General features: G+C 37.4%; 1 protein-coding gene across 1 annotated transcript in view; it reads right to left on the bottom strand.

The window, feature by feature from the left end:
* Window positions 1-24,355, bottom strand: part of LOC112457380 (zwei Ig domain protein zig-8) — a 330,320-nt gene that overhangs the window by 42,838 nt on the left and 263,127 nt on the right. The window contains exons 4-5 of the mRNA XM_025020393.1: window positions 10,984-11,203; window positions 5,486-5,583 (exon numbers count right to left, since the gene is read on the bottom strand). Of these exons, the coding sequence (XP_024876161.1) occupies window positions 5,486-5,583; window positions 10,984-11,203 (318 nt within the window). The remainder of the gene's footprint in view (window positions 1-5,485; window positions 5,584-10,983; window positions 11,204-24,355) is intronic.

Raw genomic sequence — 24,355 nt, 5'->3', positions numbered from 1 at the left:
AGTTAATGCGGCGGTTACGGTTTACCCGACGTCGCGCCCGAAATTCAGTTTAATTATATCGTGTATTCTGTAAGAAATTACGCGCGTGTTATAATCGTTTTATTGAAGACTCGAGATATTACGCAATAGCATTATCCCGGTGAGCTCTTTCATTTATTCGCTGTTTATCACGAATAATGCCATGAATAAATACGTAATGTGAATCACTTTGTTACCAACGAGCGCAAGAACTCGTTATTACATAAACGCATAAGTAATTTCTTTAGAAACATGCAGTACAATCAGATCGAGTTTTCGCTCCGGTTAACGACCTACCGTTATATATTTCTTGTAATATGATAATGACTTTTTTTAACGACCCTGCGTCGCGTCGCATCGTTTCTGCAAATTATTAAGACTCAGCTACATCGACGAGAGCAAAAATCGGACCAATAATGCATCAATCCTTCATCCTCGCGCGAATCAAATTTATTTGCATTTCCTATCTACGCGCGTATCGTAAAAATTCTTTTTGGCGCAGGCGAGATGATCGATATTGAAATCATCGAAACGGAACGAGCGATGCATTAAATAGCCGTTCGATGGTTTGGCGTGCAACGTTCAAATGGACTTATCGATGGATCAATAGCGATCTTCGATCGACGATCGTGTTTGCAGGAAACTTTTTTGCGCGAACAGGTATACAAGCGTAAATCTGTCGACTCGCTGATCTGTCGACATCGAGTAATGAAAGAATTTTGTAAAAAACGTAATCCGTTTTAATCGGTTTTGCGTAAAGTAATTAACTTTCACGCGATGATAAAAATTATCAACTGCATCAAAAGTTGATCGAAAAGTTGATGCGATTCCATTGGGGATGGATATCGTCGTTATTTATCACGTGCGTCAAAAAATTCAATTACGTGTGCATAAAACAAAGCTGCAGTTTATATAATAATCAACAACAAAACAGTAATGATCGAATTGCAATTTTAAAAATTTATGTATCACATTTCCTTGAAATTATAGGAAATGAAAAATTTACGCGATAAAAAAGTGGATTCTCTATCGTTAGAGAAAAAAAGTCTGTTCAATTGTAATTTATTATATTTATATTTTTAACAATTACCTCTAATAAATGTGTACAATATACGTGCAGTGACAAAAAATAAAATTTAAATGCAACGGCAATGATTGCAACATCGTTTCTATCGAAAATCGATCATGTTCGATGGAGGAAAAATCGTCGCTGCGATAATAACAACCGCGCGCGCGATTTTCCTATCATCCTACACGTCTGCCGCATCTAATTACTTGACATGTGCGCGAACTGTCAGCGAACTGTTTGCATTCAGAGCGCACCTTATAACCGTTCGAACAAATTTGCGAATTATTCAGCGCGGCATAGGTTCTCTCTCCCTCCTCAATTTCCATGTAATTGACATTTCATGCTGATTCCCTTGAGCAGCAGTTGGGGGGGCTTTTACGCAAAAATCATTAAACGCGCATTACATGCGTTCGGCGCAAATCTGCGCGATGTAATGAATAACGGAGGGAGGAAAGCAATTTTGGATAACGATGCAAAATGATATAAAACTTACGTTTGTGTTTTACCGAATTCCAATCGCAAACATTCTAAATAACGAATCGAATGGATATCTTATCTGTGACGGTTTTTAACTGCAAATTGAAGATTTTCACTAACATTTGAAATAACGTTTGAATAAGCTAGATTTTGCGATAACCATGTTACATGTTACAAAGACGAATACCATTTTTTGTTGTACATACATCTAGATTTTTAGATTTATTCGAAATCGGAGATCGATTGCGTGTAAGCCAATTTTTTTCAATATAACTTTAATCAAACTAATATACGCAAAGTAATGTAAAACGTATCAAAATGATAAAAGAATAAACATTATTTTAATTAATTGCAGTTATAAGCCCTTTTAAATGCATGTAAGTTCCACTTGCAGCTACGATAAAAAGAAGCGAATATAATTTTATTACGATTTTAGTACGAATCGATTGACGAGGTCGAACCCCATCATGATCGCATAAAACATTCGATGTGCGATATAAGTCGTGCAATAAAAATTTTCATGCGATTGACGGCGTACCTAAATACGAGAGTGCACATAATTTCCATCCAACTACAGCCAAGTCAAACGTAAAAACGGACTAACTTCTTTTTATAAATAGTCGGATTCTGATCGAATGCGCACGTGCATCTAAGAACGCTGTGCAGAATTTCTAGAAAATTGCTTGTACGCTATATCATGTACGGTATATATAAACCAGCGATTCAATCAGAAGCTCGTAAAAATATGCCAGTGTACACATAGAAAAATATCATTCTATGGCCAGGGAAAGCAATTACTTATTTTATTTTATTTTATTTTATTTTAAGTAATAGTTTTCTTCAAAAAAGAATATTTTCTTAATAATAGTTTTAAGATATACTTGGCACAAGTATATCTTAAAAAAGCTCATAATTTTGTGCTCAAGAATTTATTCTTCTTTCAAAAATATTATATATTTAAATATATGTTTTTCTTCCGTAGACTCTATTCTATATATAGTAAGTAAACCGGAATTTTTGTATTAATTAAATATTCTTGTTTGAAGTACTAGACTTGCTAAGGACATGTTTTAAGAATATATGTTTTAAGTAAAAGTAACGCTTGTGATGACTTTATGGTAGATTTGCGGATATATAAACTTATCAAATATTTAGACCAAGTAATATTTACTTGCAGGTAGTATGTACTTTTCTGTGTGTAGCGATACAAAAAATTCCATAAATGTGTCTGTTTTAATTAACCTAAGCAAGCAACATAAATACCTTTTTTTTAACGGTACGAATTTTAAGGTCTCTCTATATTGGCCTTTATAAAAAACTATTGCTTTTCGGGGCAAAACTGGTTGTGAACTGTTAAAGCAGAGAATGGTCATTGTAGTTGAACTACAAGTTGCAAACAGGTTTAATCAAATAGCTACGCTTAGGCAGTAAAACGGTTTATTATTATATCTCCGGCATCGCGTACAACAAAGACGTCGGCACATTAGTTACGCTTGCATTAATGTAAAACACGCGCGTTGCATTGTTTTGGTCAGTCCCGAGCGCGCCCGTTGAAATACGCTTGTTGAACGATTCGGTGATACCGTAAATTTCTAATTGCCATGCATAGCCGCGCGAATACATTCGAAACAGAACATATCAAAAATTCCTGAATAATATCTCTACAATCTCGTTATGTAATTAAATTGCTCCAATTACGTAATCCGTAAAAAAAATTCTTAAAAATGGGAAATGTATTCCGCAATGTCATATCTATCTCTCATATAGCCTATCGTTCAATCAGTTATTTTAAAAATATATTTTTTAATTGCTCCAATTTCGTAATCCGTATATAAAAAATTCTTAAAAAGGGGAAATGGATTCCCAAAATGTAGTCCGCAATGTCATATATATCTCTCATATATATAGCCTATCTCTCGTTTAATCGGTATTTTAAAAATATATTTTAAAAATATATTCTACTATATTTCATTTATCTCTCTAATATTCAATCAATATTATTTGTGCTCTCGTTGTATATTATTATCAATCTCGATGTGCTAATCGACAAGATTGCTTTGGCAATCTGTTATTTAATATCATCCACTTTAAAAGCTGGCGAAGCAGAATTTTACGAAGCAGTATATTTTAGCGTTCGGAATTTCGCCGGTAAAGGATTTCCGTTCGTCTTCCGATTTACAATAAGAGCCACGAAATAATCACGAGCAGGTAAGGCTTGTTACAGAAAAATATCCGTTACGCATACAGTACGTGCTCCGGGATGCAACTCGGGAACGGTATCCTTCGGGAATTCAGTTGGATGAAAAGACCACCGCTGAAAAGGTGGGTGGACGCCGAATGGGTCGAACCTCGGCGAGGAATTGAATTACGTTTCGCTAGAGCCGGCATAACAAAAGGAAAATAATGGTCGGTGGTAAAATGGTACATCAAGCGTAGCTGATACCAACGATGCTTTGCCTGTAAATTACAGGCGTATCTTCCCGTTCGTCTATTACGCCTATTTCTATTTACAATACTTCACGTCGATCAGCTCGACAAGAGTTCCCTATTCTAAAAAAAAGCAATTATTTTTCATGAAATCTGTTTTTACTACTTTTATTCTATACTTCTCTTTCCTCTATATAACAAAACTAACACAGCAAAAAACCTTGAAATTGCAGTAGTATGAAAAAATGAAGTGTTAAATAAAATACGGAAGTTTTCTTTATTTAATTTGAAACTAAAACGGAATGTTTAGAAGCGACTAACCGCGATATTATTTTAAGCTGAAAAAAGTGTTTAATTATATAAATCCTGTGATAATTATGTTAAGATATACAAATGAATTAATTATAAAAAAATGAAAAATCATTGAAAAATAGAGTAACACGATAAAAATAATTTTTTATTTGTAATTTAATTGATTATCACTTTTCCAGCCACGAAACAGTTAACGAGAATCGAGAATGGTTGAGGTTTTCTCACAATCGACTGTAATTCGAGTTCAATCGCTTATAAGGCCACCAGAAAACGCCTTTTAAACGTTCTGTCTTTCATCTTCGCGAGTCTTTCTCCCGCTGGATATTACGCTTTTTTGTAAACCCGGCCAGAAAACACGATGCTGTCGGCGATATCGGACTATTTTTATACGTCGCCAGACGATCATAAGACGAACGGAAAAACGTTCGTGAAAAACAACAGTTATGTAGATAATAAGCCGATATGTGTTTCGTGTGTACGATTTATGCATAATTCATTAAATCGCCCATTTTTTCAGAGCAAAATGAAATTTTCGGTGATTTTGATAACTGCGCATATTTATAATTAAAAATATGCAATAAAATATACGAGAAAATATTTGTTACAATAATTAAGATTCATGTTACATTGCAATCAAATTTGATAGAAAAGTATAGACGTTCAATTTTATAAACAATATAAACTCTTTTTAGTATTCTATTTCGCTATTTTTTATTCATAATTTTGTTTAGCTTCTATTTAGAACAAAAGTAAAAGTAGAACAGAAATAAAATAAAATAAAATAAAATAAAACATACCTTTGTATATAGATACATGTGTGTGTGTGTATACGGGCGCGAGCCCGTAAAATAGAACACAATCGATTATTGGCATATCAAAATTGTATTCGATGTGAGAGAACAACGGGCACTTGAATTTAATTTACTTAAGAGATCGAGAATTGAGATTTATTTCGAGCTAGATCCGGCTAGAAGTATCGCTTTAATATTTTAATTTTCTGCACGCACGCGTGCGAGAAGATTAAATCGTCAGTAAAAGGATATACCATGCGTGAAAGGGTTAATGCACTGTGATAAACAAAGACGCGGGGTGTATCGCAGCAACCCTGGGGATAAGTGATCGACGCATGTACAGGGATTATCTTGTCGCGTGGATCAGTTATGGCATTTCTGACGGACTTACCATTGATCACGTGCACGTTGACACTCGCTCTCTCCGCCACGGTAGGAACGCAACTGTAGTTTCCGGAGTCAGTGGGCTTCGCATGCGTGATCCTCAATCTGCCGCACAAAAGGTAATATAGTTTATCGCTACGTCGTACGTGGAACGTGTACATTACAATAATGCATATCTGATTTATGTAACCGTCATTAAATTGGTCACGGTAAATGCAATATAAATGTAATATTTGAAAATTTCTAGGTAACAATAAGAATCGCGTTGTTTCTACAATACAAGAATGCCGTTTTTTGAAGAAAACAACATTTAGTGTCATAAGAGAAATGCTACTTGTATATATGAAGTCGTTTTCACATTGTACCTAAACAAATTTGCATTTTATTGTATTAGTAATGAATGTTGAGCCTTTAGGTAACTATAAGATAAAGGTTCATTTTTCATTTCGTTTCCTTTCTGCTAAACAGCCTATCTGTAGCGTATCTGTAGCTTAATTAAAAATGTGACTTAAATTAAAATCGGGGAGTATTAATCTTAATCAAAGGAGAAAGAATACAATGAAAGGAGGAGTGACGTGTACGGAGTCAGAAAATTACTACTCGCGGTCGTTAGGGATGCCATATATGCATGGAAGTAGCTCTTTGAAGCTTACTCTGTGAAGGATTTTCCTTCGTCTCGCGTATATTATAAAAGAAGCCATTTTTCCGAGATATAAAGGTATGAAATTTTCTAGAAAATGACAAGTGTAAAGTAACAAATACAATGTAATAACTAATTTGTTATTTTACACATGTAAAGTACAAAATATACAATTAACTGCAAACGTAAATGTTTTCATGTATAAATCCGAAAATGCATTAGTACGCTGTTTTTAATGGAACTGAATGTATTTCCGAAGAGATTAATATACATAATGCCCTAAAACTATTACGCTTTTCTCATATCATAATCTACCTATATCACGAAATAATTTAGTGTTATCATGGAATATTTAAAAGCCTTCATAAAATTTGCAACAGGATCGTTATCGCGCTGTGTATGCATTCTACGTAATCGTTTTGATGTCGCATACGTTAGCAGCGTACAGTTTCGTCAGAGTAGTATGATAAAGTACAGGATCATATAAAATGACTAAAGACACAACTAATAATAAAGTATCGTTAATTTAGTGATAATTATCCACGACATTATTAGCTGCAGCGGTCCAATTACCCATTCTCCTCTCTGCATAGTATTGTACATATTTTTGCCGAAGATCTCTGATATGCATGACGCAAATTTTATCACGTTTCACTATCTCTAAATGCGTTCTAGAGATATTTCCGTATTATTAATTAAACCGTACAATATACTTACAAATATAATGCAAGTATTATGCAATAAATGCATAAAAATTGCGTGTTTCACAAGAACACACTCATTATACAAAATATACCAAACGATAGCCGAATTATACTCAGCAAAATAATATTTTAATATATTATCGTCTTAAAAAGATCATGAAATTTGTAACTGCTTTGCTGAATTTTCTAACTTATAATAAGAAAAGATACTAACTATATAAACTTGAAATTGGTATAAAGTGATAATTATTTGAAATATTTAATAAACGCTGTAGAATCATTATAATTTCTATCATTTTATCATATCGCAGGTGTCTGCATAGATATCAATTTTGAATAGCTACACATCGTACATCATATAACAGTCGTTCTCTCACTCGGAATTTACGCATTGCACTCGACCAAGCTTTAATCAACTCATTCAGCGGTAATAATCGAGGAAAATGGAAAGAGCAAATTTTGGTTTTCATTCTTTTTTCAATTTTGTTTGTTAGACGCTCGTTACTGTTACGCAGTAAAGTGAATTGATCAGATCAATAGAAATCGGTACGGGTTCGAATTTTCATAACGTATCGTGTGTCGGAAGGCTTTTGCAAGTGCGATGAGAATTTATTCCTCAAATATGAATATTGAATGGGTCTGAACGCGTGGAACGCAATACAGAGAGAAAATTGCAGCCGGACTCGACACGGAGATGCATTAATAAACCTGCACGGTCGCGTTGCGCTAATCGCGAGAGGGATAAACACGTAATTACGCGCGCGCGAGAGATAAAGTGGACACGTAAAAGTTAACCGGCAATCGGCTAATTTAACGGCAAACTAGTTAGAAAAGCGAATATGCTTCCGAATGATTCCATCGCGCGTCAAGAAGAAATTCTCTCCCGCGACTGTTTGTTAATCGAATAGAAAGCTGCTCGACATTTTTATCGTTTCAAGTTCAATAATTATCTTTGTTAAACTTTCAATTTGAACCGAGGAAGAAAGAGTTGCGAAGACTTAATTTAACGCGTCTTTCTCAACGACCACGAGAGAAGACACAGACATAAAAGTTTTAGAAAAGTTTTAATTATGTCATCAATATAGATTGTTATAGATTGTCGATTATATAAATATTAATAGTTATCGTCTTTCGTTATAATTATCCTCATTGGCGTACCTCTAATATTCGCGTGCCGTAAGTTATCGTTTTTAGATAAGAAGCGATACACAGTTTTGTCGGGTACGTATAGAATATACGTGGACACAACAGGGATATCCGTTACACGATATATAACGTTACATGAAGAAGGTTGCGCCGCTTCCAACAGATTATCGATTACTCATTTACTTCCCGCATTTCAGTAGTTAGCTTCATCGCGCAACGTCGTAATGCATCGCACTCGTGGGACCAATAACCGCCGCTTAAGGCCACCGCTACGGTAACGCTGTCCCCTGTATGCGGTTACCGCACAGTTCCGTGAACTGAATGTGCCCGCGAAATAATTATTGCGATGCCGGTGCGACGACGACGACGACGAGCCATAACAGCAGACTTGATGGAGTCCGAGGATAATGAAAACGTATAGCGACGCCGGACTAAGCTCCTCGACAGCGAACCACCACTTTCGAGCGGTGGGAAGGTAAGGTAAGGTAATCTCGATGCGACGAAATGAAACGATATCCGGTTACACGCTAATGTTATCGAGGAGCACGGAAGATTTATGCGCGCGGAAGTTCCAGGATTGAAAATCAGGTTCGTAGATTAGCTCCTCGCTTTAACGTGAAATTTGAATATCTCTTTTATGAATGTGAATAATGTATGTACTATTCTGGAAATATGTGGGAATGTTATTGTCGGATAATATACAGTTCATACAAACTCTTCGTTTTATTCTATCTATAAATTTAAACTTGACTGATCTGAAAAAAGAACGTGAACTTTATTCATTTCGAAGAATTTAAAAGAAGGCAGACTTTTCTTTTTACGTTTAAATATATATAACATTAACAAATATATAGGCGCGCATAAAAATGTACCAAATGTACCATCGACATGTATCACATTCCCGACACCATCGCTGGGAACGTCTCACTCATGGTGACAGACTCTCAGACAGTTCCGAATTTGAAACTGAAAGCATGAGACGGAAGTCGCGGGCCGACAGCTGCGCGACAATTAATTCGCTTCTTGGGCCGCGGTCCCGTAAATTTGCCGACGCGGTGTGTAACGGCATATCGTCGTGACAATCGTCAATCACGTCCAAAAACGGACGCGCGACATCGCGCGGCGGACACAACGGCGACGGCGAACGCAATATTCGGACCGACACAAGCGACCTGGCTGAACAGCCAGGTCGTCCGAAATGCGGAGCATGTCCGATGCGTCTTCACGGTGCGCGGGCCACGTGACAAAGGACCCTGTTGTCTCGGATCTGCCCGAGACAATTAGAATAATCAGACGTCATGCGACGCGACGCCACGGCGTCTCGATGTCTACCATCTCGAATCCCTGGTCTCTATCGAACAATTCCAACCGGGTAACTTTTATTCCGAACTCTGAATAGAAAAATGAGACATAAACAATAACCGTAAACCACAGTGACTGCTTTTTTCGCACTTACATATAATTATATATATATATATTTAATATTTATACATATAGATACTTGTCTCTCAAAGTGCATCTTTTTACATGTATAAGTTTAAAAATTTTAAATTGTTCTTTTCATGTTTTAAAAATAAAATGTACGCATACAGTAAGGAGATGATTTTTCGTGTGTTGCAATATATGTGCGTTGTTTTATTTTAAATATTAAATTTCTTTAAACATCTTGCTATATAAATAATCATACGGCATTAATGTGACAAAAAATATAATGTGATAAAAAAATCTAAAAAATTATATAAAAATAGATTTATATATTTAATTTAAGTATTGAGAATGAATTAACATTCATATACTGAGCGTGAATTGTAAATTTTATAGGTCAAAAAAAATAAATTTTTCATGTCACCATTGTCGCTATAGCAAATGCTTTGGCGGTATGCATATCGCGCGTTTTTAAGGTGACCCCATAGACCCCGCGGTATCTCGAAATAAATTAATTTGAGCGTGGGATCAGTTTTTCAAAGAACCGCGACGACGTGTAGGACCGGCGGGACAACCACCCAACCCAGCACGCCATTATTTCTCATTATTTCCCCTGGGCGCGGGAGGGGATAAAGCGGAGGACCATTTATTTATTTCGCCGGCAGCTCGAAAAAGATATGGTTACACCGTGTGCGATGAAATATTGTACACGCGACGGACGGACGGTTCGATGAAAGAATCGTCGAGAAAAAAAAAAAGTATTTCGGTGAAAGACGACTGAAATCAATCGCGCTTGACGAATATTTACCACGCTTGATGAAGTCACAAGAAAAAGAGTAAGTATCTGAACACGATTGATATTACATTTTAATACTTCACGACGTTTTTCAGCTATTGCAGACTCGTCGGTCGAGCTGATTTCAGCGCGGCGTAAGCGTGTTACCGTGTCGCGAGCCCTTCGCCAAACAATTTTACAAAATTGCATTGGCGTGCATATCGTTCAGGGTGAAACGCGCCCGGGGTCGCATTGCAGAATCCAGTTTTTAAAACGCGTCGTAGCGACGCCGCCGCGCCGTGACAAAAATTGAAATATTTAAACCGCGTTAAAATGTGACGGCCGCAAATATATGGCGTGCGTGATCCTTATTTTTTATTTATTCGACGTATTCGCCCGACTGGAGCCGGTGTAAAAAATTAAACAGCACTTCGTACAACAATATCAAGCGGATGCGCACGTTTATGAGAGTTTTCCCCCGTGCGGAAACGATGACTCTGAATGTGCGACAAGCATGACGAGCTTTTTTTTTCCATTTTGTCCATCGTGCGTAAACGAGTTTCACGTTAACTAAGTTTTTGATATTTAAAGTATAAATCGTAATACACGCTGCCGCGAGAGAGACGCGCTGTCGCGAGTGAACGAGATTTATTTAACGTTTACGAAAACGATTAATCACATCGGCAAGTCTTTGTCCGTTTTCTCTCACGTTATATATTGAAAAAGCAATTTTATTATAATCATTATTGAAAATATTTTTAATCTAAGCTTAATTATATTTAAAAAGTAGATAAGGCTTAATTATTCATTCGTACCTTGACGTGAGGGCATCGCTCCATTCCGTCTCGACGGTTATGCGGGGCTCCGCTTCGATGTCATTTTCTGATCGCGGCGATGTCACCACCGCCTGACTTCCTCGGTACCAAGCTACCGTTCCCAGATCGTGGGGACCTTGCGACATGAGACACGTCAACGTCAGAAGACTTCCGGTCTTCACGTAGATATCCCCCGTGCCGATTATTCTAGCTCGCGCTTCTGCAACAGAAAAGCGATTTTGGGTTAAAGAGCAGCATAGTAATTCTAAGAGCGTCAATTTAACTTAAATGTTCGATTAAAGATTCTCTCAAGAAGATTCGAAAAGTTTAGAAACATCTTGTGCATGTCTCTGTTTACACGCCTGATTGAACATTATTGCACTTGCTTCTCTTCACGCGCAATTGTATATCGCGGGAGATTTTGCATCACAAAGTGCGAATGTAATTTTACAGAACACGGCGAAACGCAAACACATGAAACTGCGGCATACGGGAAAAATAAATCGGCAGAGAGACAGTTTTAATCATCGGGCGTTCGTTTACGCGAGTTTACACGTGTTGCGTCGAGCTGCTCGATAAAGCTATCGCGATGTAATAAAAGGTGCGTGATTAAGTTGAAAAAAATTGATAGCGAGCCACAGATACGGTGTTATTGCTGGTGCAGCGGTGCCAGATTAAAAGCATCGATAATTGATAAAACGCGACCAGTTACTTACGAGCGGTTTTATAATAGTTGCATCTGTGACACGAGAGAACATCTATATTTATTTAGAAATATTTATATAAATATACAATATACTTTATATTTATAGTCGTAAAATAAATTTCTTCTTCTTATGAGCAAGCTTTTAATATCTTAGCAATATCTTATGTTAGTAATGTCTTTGTATAATCTTTGTAGTATATCTCTTATGATATTTTAATATCGTAAATTCGCACAGTATTTAATTCTCTTTCTTTTTACACATATTTATAATAAACTCTACTCTTTAACAGTGAATATCAGTGATCGACTTGCAAGGCGCATCGATGCATCATCTGTATAAAGAGACGCTCTAAAAAATGACGACAGTGCAGCACCCTGACGATGTTCGATCGATAAGTCACACAGCACGACTGCCCACCTTTCATCCGATGGATTCTCCTCGTCACGGTCGGCCGTTCGGATTTTATATCACATTGCGATGACCGGGCGCATTCTTGCCGAACTGTCATCCCGAGTCATAGAAGCGCGTCTCGATTCTATCGCAAGGAGGCAAAATGGATGTGTCGAATGTGAGGAAGACGCGTAACCCGACCTTGCGAAGCGATAAAGCGGGCATTCAAAGGCAAACCATCATCTCCACGAGAAACGATCGACCAATTTTCGTACCAACGTCACAACATTACTAACTCTGAAATGTCGAACATCGAATAAACGATCGACACAAATAATTTTGTACTGTTCATAAATCACATAAGTACAGCCATATGGCACAATTAATATAATATATATAATCAATTTATCAATAATTCAATAAGCCTCGACTTGTCTATAATATTAATTAGAATTATTTATCTGGGAGCAAATGTTTACTATACTAAACGAAATTTTACTATGTGCTATTTCATTAAATATTATTTTACTAAACTTTCGTTAAAAATTATTTTGCTACTTAAAGAAAAAATGTAATCGCTGATTTGACACGAGCGAGAGAAAAATTTGCCAGCTATCAGAAATTTCTCTGAACGTTCACCGTCAAGGAAGTTCTTGCAGTATTGCCTTATTATTCCTGTTACTAGACATCATTGGCGCCATAGCCAAGCAGGTGTCGTTGACGTTTCGAATACGCTGTCAAGACTAGGAGACGTAGAAAATTTTCACGACCTCCTTTTGATCCGACACGATCAAAGAAGAAAACTGCGCCGCCTTCTTTTTCTCTTTTTAATTACAAACAATTTTATTTTCTTTAAAAAATAGAGCTATGTCCAAATAAAGACAAATGTTTCATCGTATTATCTCTATGTTTAATCTAGATTAATATATCAAGAAAATAGCTCGCACATTTTTTAAAATTAAGAAATACTTATTTAAAAAGCGTATTAAATAATGGTTAAATAAATTAAAAGTATTAGACAAATTTTTACAAATAAAGCCTTCTGCCTTAACAAGAATCTAAATTTCATATTTTACGCAAGAGTCATACAAGTCGTACTTAAAATAACCTTTTTCACGTCGTCCACGTCTTACCGAAAATCCTTTATGAGGTTTCGATAAAGTCTGACCAAGTTCTGCTGAAAGATCGCCGTTTATGATGCGCTGACCGTATTCCGACAGGTCGTTTTTTTCCGTCTCGAAAGGCCATCAGCTTTACATTACGCTGTATTGGAGATTAGTTTCTTTGTGACCCAGCGGCGCATCTATCTCTCGTTTTCTACTGTCTCCTACATAGTGTTTACGCTGTTCTAGATCGATACCTATAGTCTACGATGGCATTCTGTACGGAGCAAGGAAGAAACGACTGTGCTTCTTCGAAGTTTTTTGTACGCGATATGCAAACTTGAACTTACCGTTAATTCATCGTTGTATTTCGCAAGTAATATAAATCAATTTTCAATTTTCTGTTTTCTTTTTTTATAAGAAGAGATTACATATAATGGCAGAAATTTTTTTAAATTATTTTTATATACGAATTTATTGCTAAATGGTTGACTTTTATATTGAATTTAAGTTCTTTGCGTTAAAATTTTCCAACGGTAATCTAAATACATTTGGCTTTCAAGATTCTAATTTTTAAATGTTTGAAATAAAATGCACGGATAGCAAACGCGGCAATATCCGCAACATCCAGAGAACATTCTTTATTTTATTTTGTTCTCCGACACTTTTCATCCACTGCGTAGAAAGATAATTTTAACAGAAACCCAGAAAGTTCAGCTGCTTCAATGTATATCTAATTGCACCCGCGTTACAACTGTCAGATACATAAACACAGCCGGCTGGCGCTAATGGAAGTTCAACGTGGCAAATAATCGATTTCAGTTTGCGGAACATTACGATGATGTAGATTACACGAATAATTCTCAGTTCAGTTACGTATCAACGTCGGTCGGCGTACTTGCTAGGATAATTACTTCGACCAACTTATGCTCACGTTCACAATAATAACAGTGCTGAATTAACGCGTTTGTGCGAAAGACAGGTAATAATTATATACGCGGTCAGATATATAATTTGCATTACATGTTATTTTATAGAAAAGTAGTGAAAAGAAAAATAAATACTTAGTTTCTTAACTGAAAAAGCCTTAATTTTGGCTTCGTTCTTATAACAATTCAAGATTTGTGAATATCTGATACATTTGGATCTTAATCGATATTTTTTCGAGTCTAATTAAAATCTTGAATGAGGATATTCAGTAATTAAAAAAGTATAAAATGTATCATACAAAATTTGGCCGTATGAGTTTTACGTTATTCATATCTGAATAAAAAAACTTGAGTATTTAATAATATACGGTAATAATATTCTCAACGTTATGAAGTAATCAAATTCGTCTTGAAATCAATGAGAAAACGGTGATCGCATTTCACGAACTGTATTTCTAATAGGAGTTACTTTAAACATAACGCTATTTTTATGATTATATAATTGTTGTCCAACTTCGTTAGCCGCATTTTCATTATAACTATAACATTATTATACAGAGATATGCAACACTGCGCTTCGCTCTGTTCAAGATTACGCGTTTCACGATCTCCGTTGTGTAGCTTTGTCTCCAGGTTGTTCATGCACGTGCTTACTATTCACTAGTAGGAGAAATTGTGTCGGGTCTGAGTGTCAGTACAGTAATAGAGAACAGATTCCAATTTCCAGCGCGTAGGAACAGGGATCCCTTAGATGTAGCTAATCCGATGTACGGAACGATGTACACGGATGTATCAGACCGTTTAAGCTGCTTAACGTCAAAGTGACTCGAGGTGCCTTCAAGTAGTGGGTTCAAGTGGGTATAACTTTTATCATATGACACGTGTTAGTCAGACGGCTGCGAAAGATACGTTCATTCATTGAATATTCGCCGTTAGAAGCGCGCGATAATACCGATAAGACGTCGACCGGCACGGCAATATCGCAATATCGCAAAACATTGCAGTACTTTCTAAAAGTTCTTAGTAAAAGTATTGTTTCAAGTTTGTTCACTCGATTTGATGACGATTTTCAAAACATGCTAAAATAATAATAGATAAATGCGATGGAATCGGTATCGTGACTTCTTCCTATGAGATATACGCGTGCTGAGAGATTCGCATATCAGAAGAAGTTGGCAAATGTTGATCCAGTGATGTCTAGAGACACACGCAATGTCTCCCGTCGGATTATATCTATTCGATCGACTTATCACTTCGCGATGGCAAATTCCTGGTACATTTATTTTATTCTCCACGAAATCCTCGTACGGTGAACCAATAAACCGGCAAAGTTTCGTTCAGACAAGCTGAATCGCGCGACGCATGGATTGAGTTCTCAGGTATATATCTGTCGTACTGCAGCTCGAATTCGTCTCGAACTCGGTTAAAGTCGCGCACAACCGATAGGCAAGTTTTCTTGGACATTGTTAAAGTTGAAAACGCAATAAATCTAGCCAATCTCCCATATAAAACGCTTTTTCAGTTGTCGGGAATACACGGTGGCCGAAATCGGGGATATTTTTGCCACGATCGACAAAAGCCAAGCAACAAAAATAATTGAAGAATAAAAACAATTCTATTATATAATTGTACAGGTATTTGAACAATCTATTAATTATCATTAATATCGTTTACTATTGTTAATTAAAATCATATAGGTACTGGACATTGATAGTTTTTAATAAAATTATTTGCCTCATAAATAGATGATTTTACTATAATATATTTATGATAGAAATAAATTCAGTTGTTAGTTTTTTTTAATTGCTTCAACAAGATCTTTGATAATAATTGTTATTCGGTGTGTTTCAAATTTAGTTGTCTAACAATCTTATGTAAAATAAAATCGTAATTACAAAATAAATTAAATCTTACGGTATATGTATGACTGATATGTAATAGCTTTTCTTTTCTTAATTTTATTTCTCGCTATTGTTTAAAAGAAATTTACGTTACTTTATAAATATGAAAAATTAAGAAAGATAAGAAAGAAAAAAAAATCTCTAATAAACTATACCAGAATGTAATAAAATTTTAAAGAAAAATACAATATTTTTTGCCAGTAAAAAAATATTTGCATTTTACGTTATAAAAAAAATATTGAAAACGGAACTATTTTCCTAAAATGATTTACATATACATATGCAAAAACTATATTCTGTTTGCTTGTTTTAGTAGCTATCACCTGCACGTATCGCTTATGGAATATCAATACGAATCGACTAGCTTTTACACATGCGTTTTATTTAATTTTCGTATCGGCGAATTCGAATTACAAGTCCGTTTGCCGTTCGGCATTTCGTCGCGCGGTGCGGCGGTTATTGTTGATAAAAATACACAAACACTGAATACATTTTCGATGCGCTCGGCAAATGCGATTTGTCGCGGCAAATCGTAATCGCTTTACTTAACGACTTTACTTCATAAACGACACGTTTGCGTCAGCAGAATTAGGAGTCCCGGCTGTTGAATTTTTAAAAGCGACGTTAATCTTGTTTTTATTTCATTTGCGTTATCACGTGATTTCGAGGGGCGCATGCACGGAGTATCGCACACACTATCTCGCACGAAATTCTGCACGATTGCGGACGGAATCTTCTTATTTTCCTCGCGATGAAAGATGTAAGAGAATCACAGAAGTATTTTGACTTCGGTCAGCGGCTACGATTTATCGCCACCGATGCGGCAATAAATATCTATCGATTCGCGCCGCGATTGCTCCGTTATGGCGGTACACCGAGGGTCAGAGACCGGGAAGCTATACACCGCGTTGTACCCCGCGCGCACATTTCCACGTCGTAAAATTTGGAATGCTGCCCGGATATCTGAGTTAAAGCTCAACTCCACTCTTTCAGTGGACTTCGTGGCGGAAGCGCGGAAAAGATACGCGGCATCATTTACTCGGCGGCGACGAGATCGCATTCCGAATCCGGCACGGAGGATACTGCGCTTTAATCGATTTCGCTCCTTTCCCCCGAAGCGCGTCGCATACCTCCGGACAATAGAACGTACACACTCGACAGAAGCGAGAGAGGTATGACCTTCAGATTGCGTCAGGATGATCGAGGAGGAGACGAACCTTTGTTCGCTGCACCTGCACCGTCGATATATTCTTCTTCCTTTGAAGATATTTCGCTGCTACGTACAGAAGCGATCTCATTCTGCATGCAGTTATTTATTTTTTTACTCAAGATAAAGTAAGAGAAGAGTGTTTATAACTGATTATACAGATAAATCGTTATATTCAGCGAGATCGCTTCTCTCTTAGAATGTATATCTTCGGCATTCGCGGCGTAGTCTTTTTCTAATCCTGCTAAGTCTTCGTTTTACGGAGAACGATGCGGCACGGGAGCCTGCGATTTCGCCGCGTCGATTTATCGGCCGCGCGATAGACGCGCGTTTGTCTTCTCGAGATAATAAGCCGCGCGGCCATGTTTCTAAGTTCGCGCGGCCGCGATTTAGCGGCGCGGGGTGAATTTATGCGGAAATCCGGGGATGGGCGTATAGCGCCGGGAACCGCGGGAAGTGAATTATTCGACTTCGGGGAGAGCAGGCGGGCGGCCGGCAACTCCCGACGAAGGACTACGAACAATTGTCGTTGATGAAAATCACCATCGGGCCGATTCGGCTCGGGTTCGACAATGGCGCGAGAGAACTCCCAGCGGGAGAATCCCGCGCGCCAAAGAGGAAGGTGACGAAAAACTCGCGGCCGACGACGTTTCTCGTAGTTAAAGCTAACACCTTGGGGCAGTTTGCTAACCAGAGCGCAAAACGTCACAAATGCAACCGGGAAAAACTTTTGGGAATTTCCGCGACGATGATGGCGCGACCGGGACGCGCAGGGCAAAACAGCCCCAAGTGCGCTTTTAATGCTTTCACCGCCAAAGGCTACTTGCTACTCGAAGTTACTATAAATAGCTAGCTCGCATCCACGTCCGCTTGCAGGATAAGGGATCATTACGTTGAAAACGGAAAATCCTTCAAACGGGTTATATTGGTATGCGGTGAAGTGCGCTTTGCGGGAGAGATTCATAGCTTCGTAGATTCACAGATACCGCCAGATCCGTAGATACGTAGATTTATAGTGTCAGAAGTTACCAAGTTATAAATGCATGAATTCATACAGACTATATTGACATTTCAGAGCCGTGGTTTTACCGACCGTTAGATTTGTAGACACACGTACACGCGCGCAACGCGCGCACACTTCGGTGTTTTTCTATCTTTCTTTTGTACATCAACTTTTGAGAAATGTACATTCTCACTGCGTGATAAAAATTTATCTACCGATTCTTCTTCCAGCATCAGAAAAACTTTACGTAATTTTGGCCGGTAAGCCAAGACTTTAGAACCACAAGTTATCTTTTATGGATTAATCGATATTACCAGTGTAAACTGCAGATTGAGAAAGGGAAACTTTTACTTCCTCTTAGAAAACCCGCAAACATACACGTACAGAGAAAGAAAGAGAGAGAAAGAGACAGAAAAAGAGAGACTTCTTATCTTTTATTTACACAGAGAGCGGATAATAGTTCTTCTTAAACTTCACTTCTCAGCGATTCTTCTTCGCCGGCGTTAATTTATCCATGTTCGCGGACTCACGGATCGTGAGACCGCGCGACCGGACCGATTGGGGGAATCGTTCCTCACCCATGCAACGCGCGCGTGGAACAAAAGAGATGTCGACCGACCCTCGCGGACAATATACGGGGTGGCGAATAGCGGCCATTAGAAGCAACGAAACAGTAGGTAAATGCATTCTGGCGCGGGTACGCGTTGTCCAGTACAGAAAGGGCGATGACGTATACACTCATACACGCGCACGCACCGTCGCTTTCTTCCTCTCTCTCTCTCCCGGTATCACCCCTTCTATTTATCTCTCTCTCTCTCTCTCTCTGTCTCTCTTTCCCCTCATCAACGTTTCGTCCCGCTCTCCACCTCTCTCGCCTGAACAGTCGTCCGTGTATTAATTATCTCGTTATGTCGCGCGTTCCACGGCTGGTCCGTAATTTATGCGATCTATTCCGGCCGCGTTCACACTCTCCGCATTGCCACACGGCCATAATCTACCCCCGCCGTTTCGCGTTGCCGCGGATTTCTTCCGAGCTTTTTCGAATTTCCTGGCAATGATCGCATTAAATCATCAGTTATCGCTAATTACAACGAAACTAATTATCTCTTCCAACACTTCCAGCCGTAAGGATAAAAGAAATATGTTAGATGTATCGTGAGACTTTATGTATCCGCTCTAATCTATCACAATGTTATAAAATAAATATAAAAAAGGTGATTATTATTTATATTGTGCATGCATCACTTTATTACGTGCTGTTATATATTTTATGTATTCATTATTACTTTTTCTCTCCCAATTGTAAAAATCTTTTTATTTCAATGCGAATCTAATTGAACATAATGTACCTTCAGAAATGATTTATGTGTGTTAAAGTTTAAATCAAATAAATTAAAAAGAATAAGATCAAATTATTTGTTCATTATTCAATTTATTCAGTTTAACGATAAATGCTAAACAATTATTTCTGTTATTAGATACTAATCATTATTAGTTATTACTGCCTTTTTCTTTTAATCGTTATATGAAATTAATTTTATTACCCCTGCAAAATAATCTTTTTCTTACATCTGATTTTAAAAGTGAGCAACGAATCAATGAAATTAACTTAACACAATTATTTCAATTAATACCCCGAGACCCGAGATTGCTTTAATCTCGTGCTATCAAAACCTTCATATATCCTGTTCGATCTTAATTAGCAAATATTTTCGTCCCTGCTGCAAACTGTGTTTAAAAAGCTTCAAAAGCGATGCTAAATATTCTTTTCGTGTGCAGTTAAATCGGCAATTAAACCCGACGTTAAGCACGCACGCCTCGCTCGTTTCCAACTTTCGCGTAGGGCGGTCTCTCACTTTTTTTTCCGCTCGCTTATCAACTTCCGGCTTTCAACTCCGTAAAAGTGTCGAGACGTGGGCTCACTTCTCGCGCAATCAAGGAGAGACAAGAACGATTCGTCGGATCGCGGCCGCTCTCGCTGGCAGTGATATACCATTTAACGTCCCAATTAGGCGAGTTTACATTTTTAATTGATCACTTAAGTTCACTCTCGTTACTCCCGTCGTCCGTCGCTGCTACCAAGGCAATCAGCTGCGCAAACAAACTGCGCTGAATAAAATTGTACGATGGCGCATGGATAAAATTCATCGTTTGGACTCCTTCCCTCATCCTTGTCACGTCCATCTTCATCGCCCGTTTTCTCTCGTGGCTACTTGCAAAAAGCGCCTTTTCAAAGGCGCCTTTACCTTTCCGCGCAATCAAGGAGAGAGAGCGTTTACTTTTTTCGCGCTGCGACTTTCTCTCGCGCGATTACAAGTTTTATTTATTTACAACGAAACGCACTGATTACAACCGGTTGAATAAATTTCTGGTTAAAGAGTGTGTGAGTTACGACGTATTTTAGTTAAACGCTAAGAATTAGAGTGTTTCATTAAAAATTTTGATAACTATTTAAATTAACGAACCTCCAATGACTTTAACCTTGACATATGTTGTCAAGAGTATCACCCTCTGAGTAACGTACAATGTTTTAGTCGTCGCTCGTTATTTATTAAAAAGTTATTGACAAAAAAGTTTGAGAAATATAACAGTTTGTGTCAGCGCTAAGGGAAGTAATTTATTGATACGTGTACTGCCTATACACTGAACATATTTAGGTATGTATATTAGCAAATTACTTTCCTTAGTACTGACACAAACTGTTATATTTCTTAATTTTATTTGTTAATAACTTTTTAATAAACAACGAGCAACGGCTAAAACCTTTTGAAGGTTACTCAGGACAGTGATCTTGACAACATATATCAAGGTCAAGATTGCTGGAGAGAGGTTCTTTAATCTAAATAATTACCAAAGTTTTCAATTAAAATTTAATTTACGTATAAATTCAATAGTTAAAGATATTTTATCGCAATTGTATAATTATTTCTTAAGTAATCCCTTGGTAGCAAGCAGTGCACTCGTAAAAGGAACCTTTTAAGAGGCATTTGTCTTTCCCTTTGGACAGATTTTTCGTCAAAGTATTACTGCAAGTTCCTGCCATTAGCGGCGATTATACAATAGCTAAACTTATTACGTTGTCCATTAGTTCTAAGCTTTCGACTTTATACCCCGCGGAAAATCACGTTGGATATATGTGTGATAAAGGGGAGAATGGAAGATGGCGGTGGGGAGTAGAAGAATGGGAAGCTCGATGAAATTACGCTTGGTCACGTTGCCCCACGGAATTACGTGCCGTTCACCGACAAGAATGATGAAAAATTGAGTAAAGCGATTGTTCGATACGCCCGGCAGTCAAAATTCCACTTCGATTTTTAACCCTATACCGCTTGTCGGGCGGACCTTTCGAGCGAGATTAAGGTCAAGGGGTCGACGTGAACAAATATAAAATGTTTCTAGATATCTATTTGTTCTGGCTTTTTTGTAAAAATTGGAAATACACCCCGATACTGTTTTCTGACAAATGGCGACGCTTCGTTAACACAGAATATTACCTTTTTAAACGAGCTGTGTCGTCGTAAATGTCAGGACAAGAGGATAAATTCTACAGCGCGGCAGTCGTTATGGCGCGACGGTTATTTTATACGAAAAACAATTTTAACGATATCTAACGAAACAGAATTTTAGCATCGCGCCGGTGGAAGCATCGTTATATCAACGCCAAATGACTTTGCAGCAGTCGATTTACGATTATTTGTCTCTCGTTTAAATTGACAGTCCTTCGTCATCACAGAGTTATTTACTTACGTACTGGGCAACATGTTTCTCCTATATTCGGTACATGGAAGGTATTGGCGTCGAACAAATCGGTCTCGCTGTGTGTCAAGTTAAATAAAAAATAGAAAAAGGAAAGGAGAAAATGGAAAAAGAGAGAAAGGATGAAAGAGTGGAGTGCATTCACATCGGGTGCTCTTATTTGGAAAGTATTTGTTTACATGTAGCGTAATATTTCTCGCTCGCTTCCGTATTGAGCGCGACGTTACATGAATGTATCGATCGCGGTACAGTGTCACTTACACAACGGAAAAAAAGATTCCCTTGCAGCAACAAAGATTCGATATCTTGGAGAAAAGATAATAAGGTCTCATAAAGAAGAAAGAGATAAGAAAGAGTATAATATTTGAATCATAGGGAGGAAAGAAAAAGAAGAGACGACAAAGAGAAGATAAAAAGACAGGACAACACGGAGAAGAATAAGAAATAAAATATATAACAATATATATTAAAAATTAAAACTCACGCATATAACTTTATAATTAGTTTCCTCCAAAATAATTTAATGCATTTTAATGTTGAATATTAGAAATGTAGAAACCGTCACTCGATAGCTTAAATATTTTTCAGTAAGAAAGAAACAATATTCGGACTTTAATTAACCCTAGAGAGGTAATATGAATTTTCTCATGCGTGAAAGCGGGGTATTAAATTACCCCAAACTTGTACCGCGTGTATAATGTTTCTATTTGTTGTTAGACAACTTTTTAATAGATAAATTTGTTTGTTCTTTAATAGGGAAGACGATAGTAGTCATCAATTTGCGGTAGTAAAAAAAAAAAAACAGTAAAAAAATCTCGAAAAACAAAACAAAGAACCAAAAATTGGGCTGAAATGACTTTTTTAATAAAAAATGTTGTAGTTTTTCATAAAATTCACCGATTTTAAAAAATCCAACGAATTTTGAAAGACGAATAGACAACCTTCAAGGGCATATAAGCGACTTTTTCGTTTCTTAAAAAAAAAACATATTTCTTTGAACGTCTGAAGTAGAGGAAATGACGAAAAACTGTCGGATGGGAAAAAACGCAAAAAATGAAAAGTAAAACAGATTCTGTCGATTATTATTTATTTGAAAGGTAGTCAAAAGTTATAAAAGTATACACGGAGAAAATTTTATAGTAAATATTACTATGGTGTCGCACTAGCTGCGGACCATCGAGGAATTTTAAGTTAAATTACTATGTTTATGGTAAAAATTACGTTATTTAATCGTTTTTAAAACAATAATTATAGTATTTTAACTTGAAATTTCTTGATGGTCCGCAGCTAGTGCGACACCATAGTAATATTTACTATAAAATTTTCTCCGTGTATGGAAACAGTAAAATTAACTCCACAAAAACTTTACAAAGTTTTAATCAGTTGCTGTGCAAGAACAGCAAAAATGAAATAATTGACCGAATATTAAACAATTATATGTGAAACAGGGGTAGAATTTTCCGGGGAGTGCTATAAAGTGTATAATTTTTTGTTACCGATTTTAACAAAAAAATCTGAAATATATTTTACTGTGATAAAAGTCGAACGTAAACGGTTAAGCAGGGGTAGTACTACGTTACCCCAAACGATTTTCTTTTTCGGTCACAGCTGCTGCACGGATCTAACGCACTCGTTTAATGACGGAGGTCGACTGCCGGATGACTAAACTAAATTATGGTTAAAGTCTCAGTATATGAAAACTAACCTTCCTAAGTCAGGGGCGTAATTTGAATTTCGCGTGGGGCAACGTATTACCCCACATTACCTTTCTAGGGTTAATAAAAGACACGGAATACTGAGGTGTGAAAAGTTAGGTACATTCTATGCCGAGATGATAGAGTGAGGAGAAACGCTACACAAAGAACAAGAAGTCGGATGCGTATTTTCGACGAAAATGCAAGCAATGCAAATGTTGGTTAGATGCTGGGGTGTACGAGGAGAAGAGAGACGAGAGAAGAGAGACGGGGGATTGCGAAAGGAGGAGACGGCGGAGGCGAGCTAGAGCTTTTATGATTCGTCAGCTGCAGTCTCCGAAGTTGCGCGACGAAACAAGACTGACTTTCATGACGGCATTATGCCCGGGCGCAATATGTGCATCGGTAGTTTACGGGCGCGGTAACGCCGGCATATCTTAATGCGCGCTGTAAAATGAACTTTCAAACAATTTCCGGCGGATGCATCTAAGTTACGCCCGTTGCGCTTTTATTCGAACACTCGAGATATTGCGTTCTGGTGTTTATGGAGAACGCGCGCGTGCGGTAATAAAAGTGTTATACCGTGTAGCAGACTCGAACGTATCGAGGCGGATTGAAATATAGATCCTGGCTAACTTGCTTTATCTTTTACGCTTCACGTGTCAATAAAGGATGCGTAAAA

Source organism: Temnothorax curvispinosus, unplaced genomic scaffold (assembly GCF_003070985.1).
Source record: "Temnothorax curvispinosus isolate PA1 unplaced genomic scaffold, ASM307098v1 QBEX01007734.1, whole genome shotgun sequence".
NCBI lineage: Eukaryota > Metazoa > Arthropoda > Insecta > Hymenoptera > Formicidae > Temnothorax > Temnothorax curvispinosus.
The sequence above is the reverse complement of the archived record's forward strand: the minus strand, read 5'-3'. Positions and strand labels throughout refer to the sequence as shown.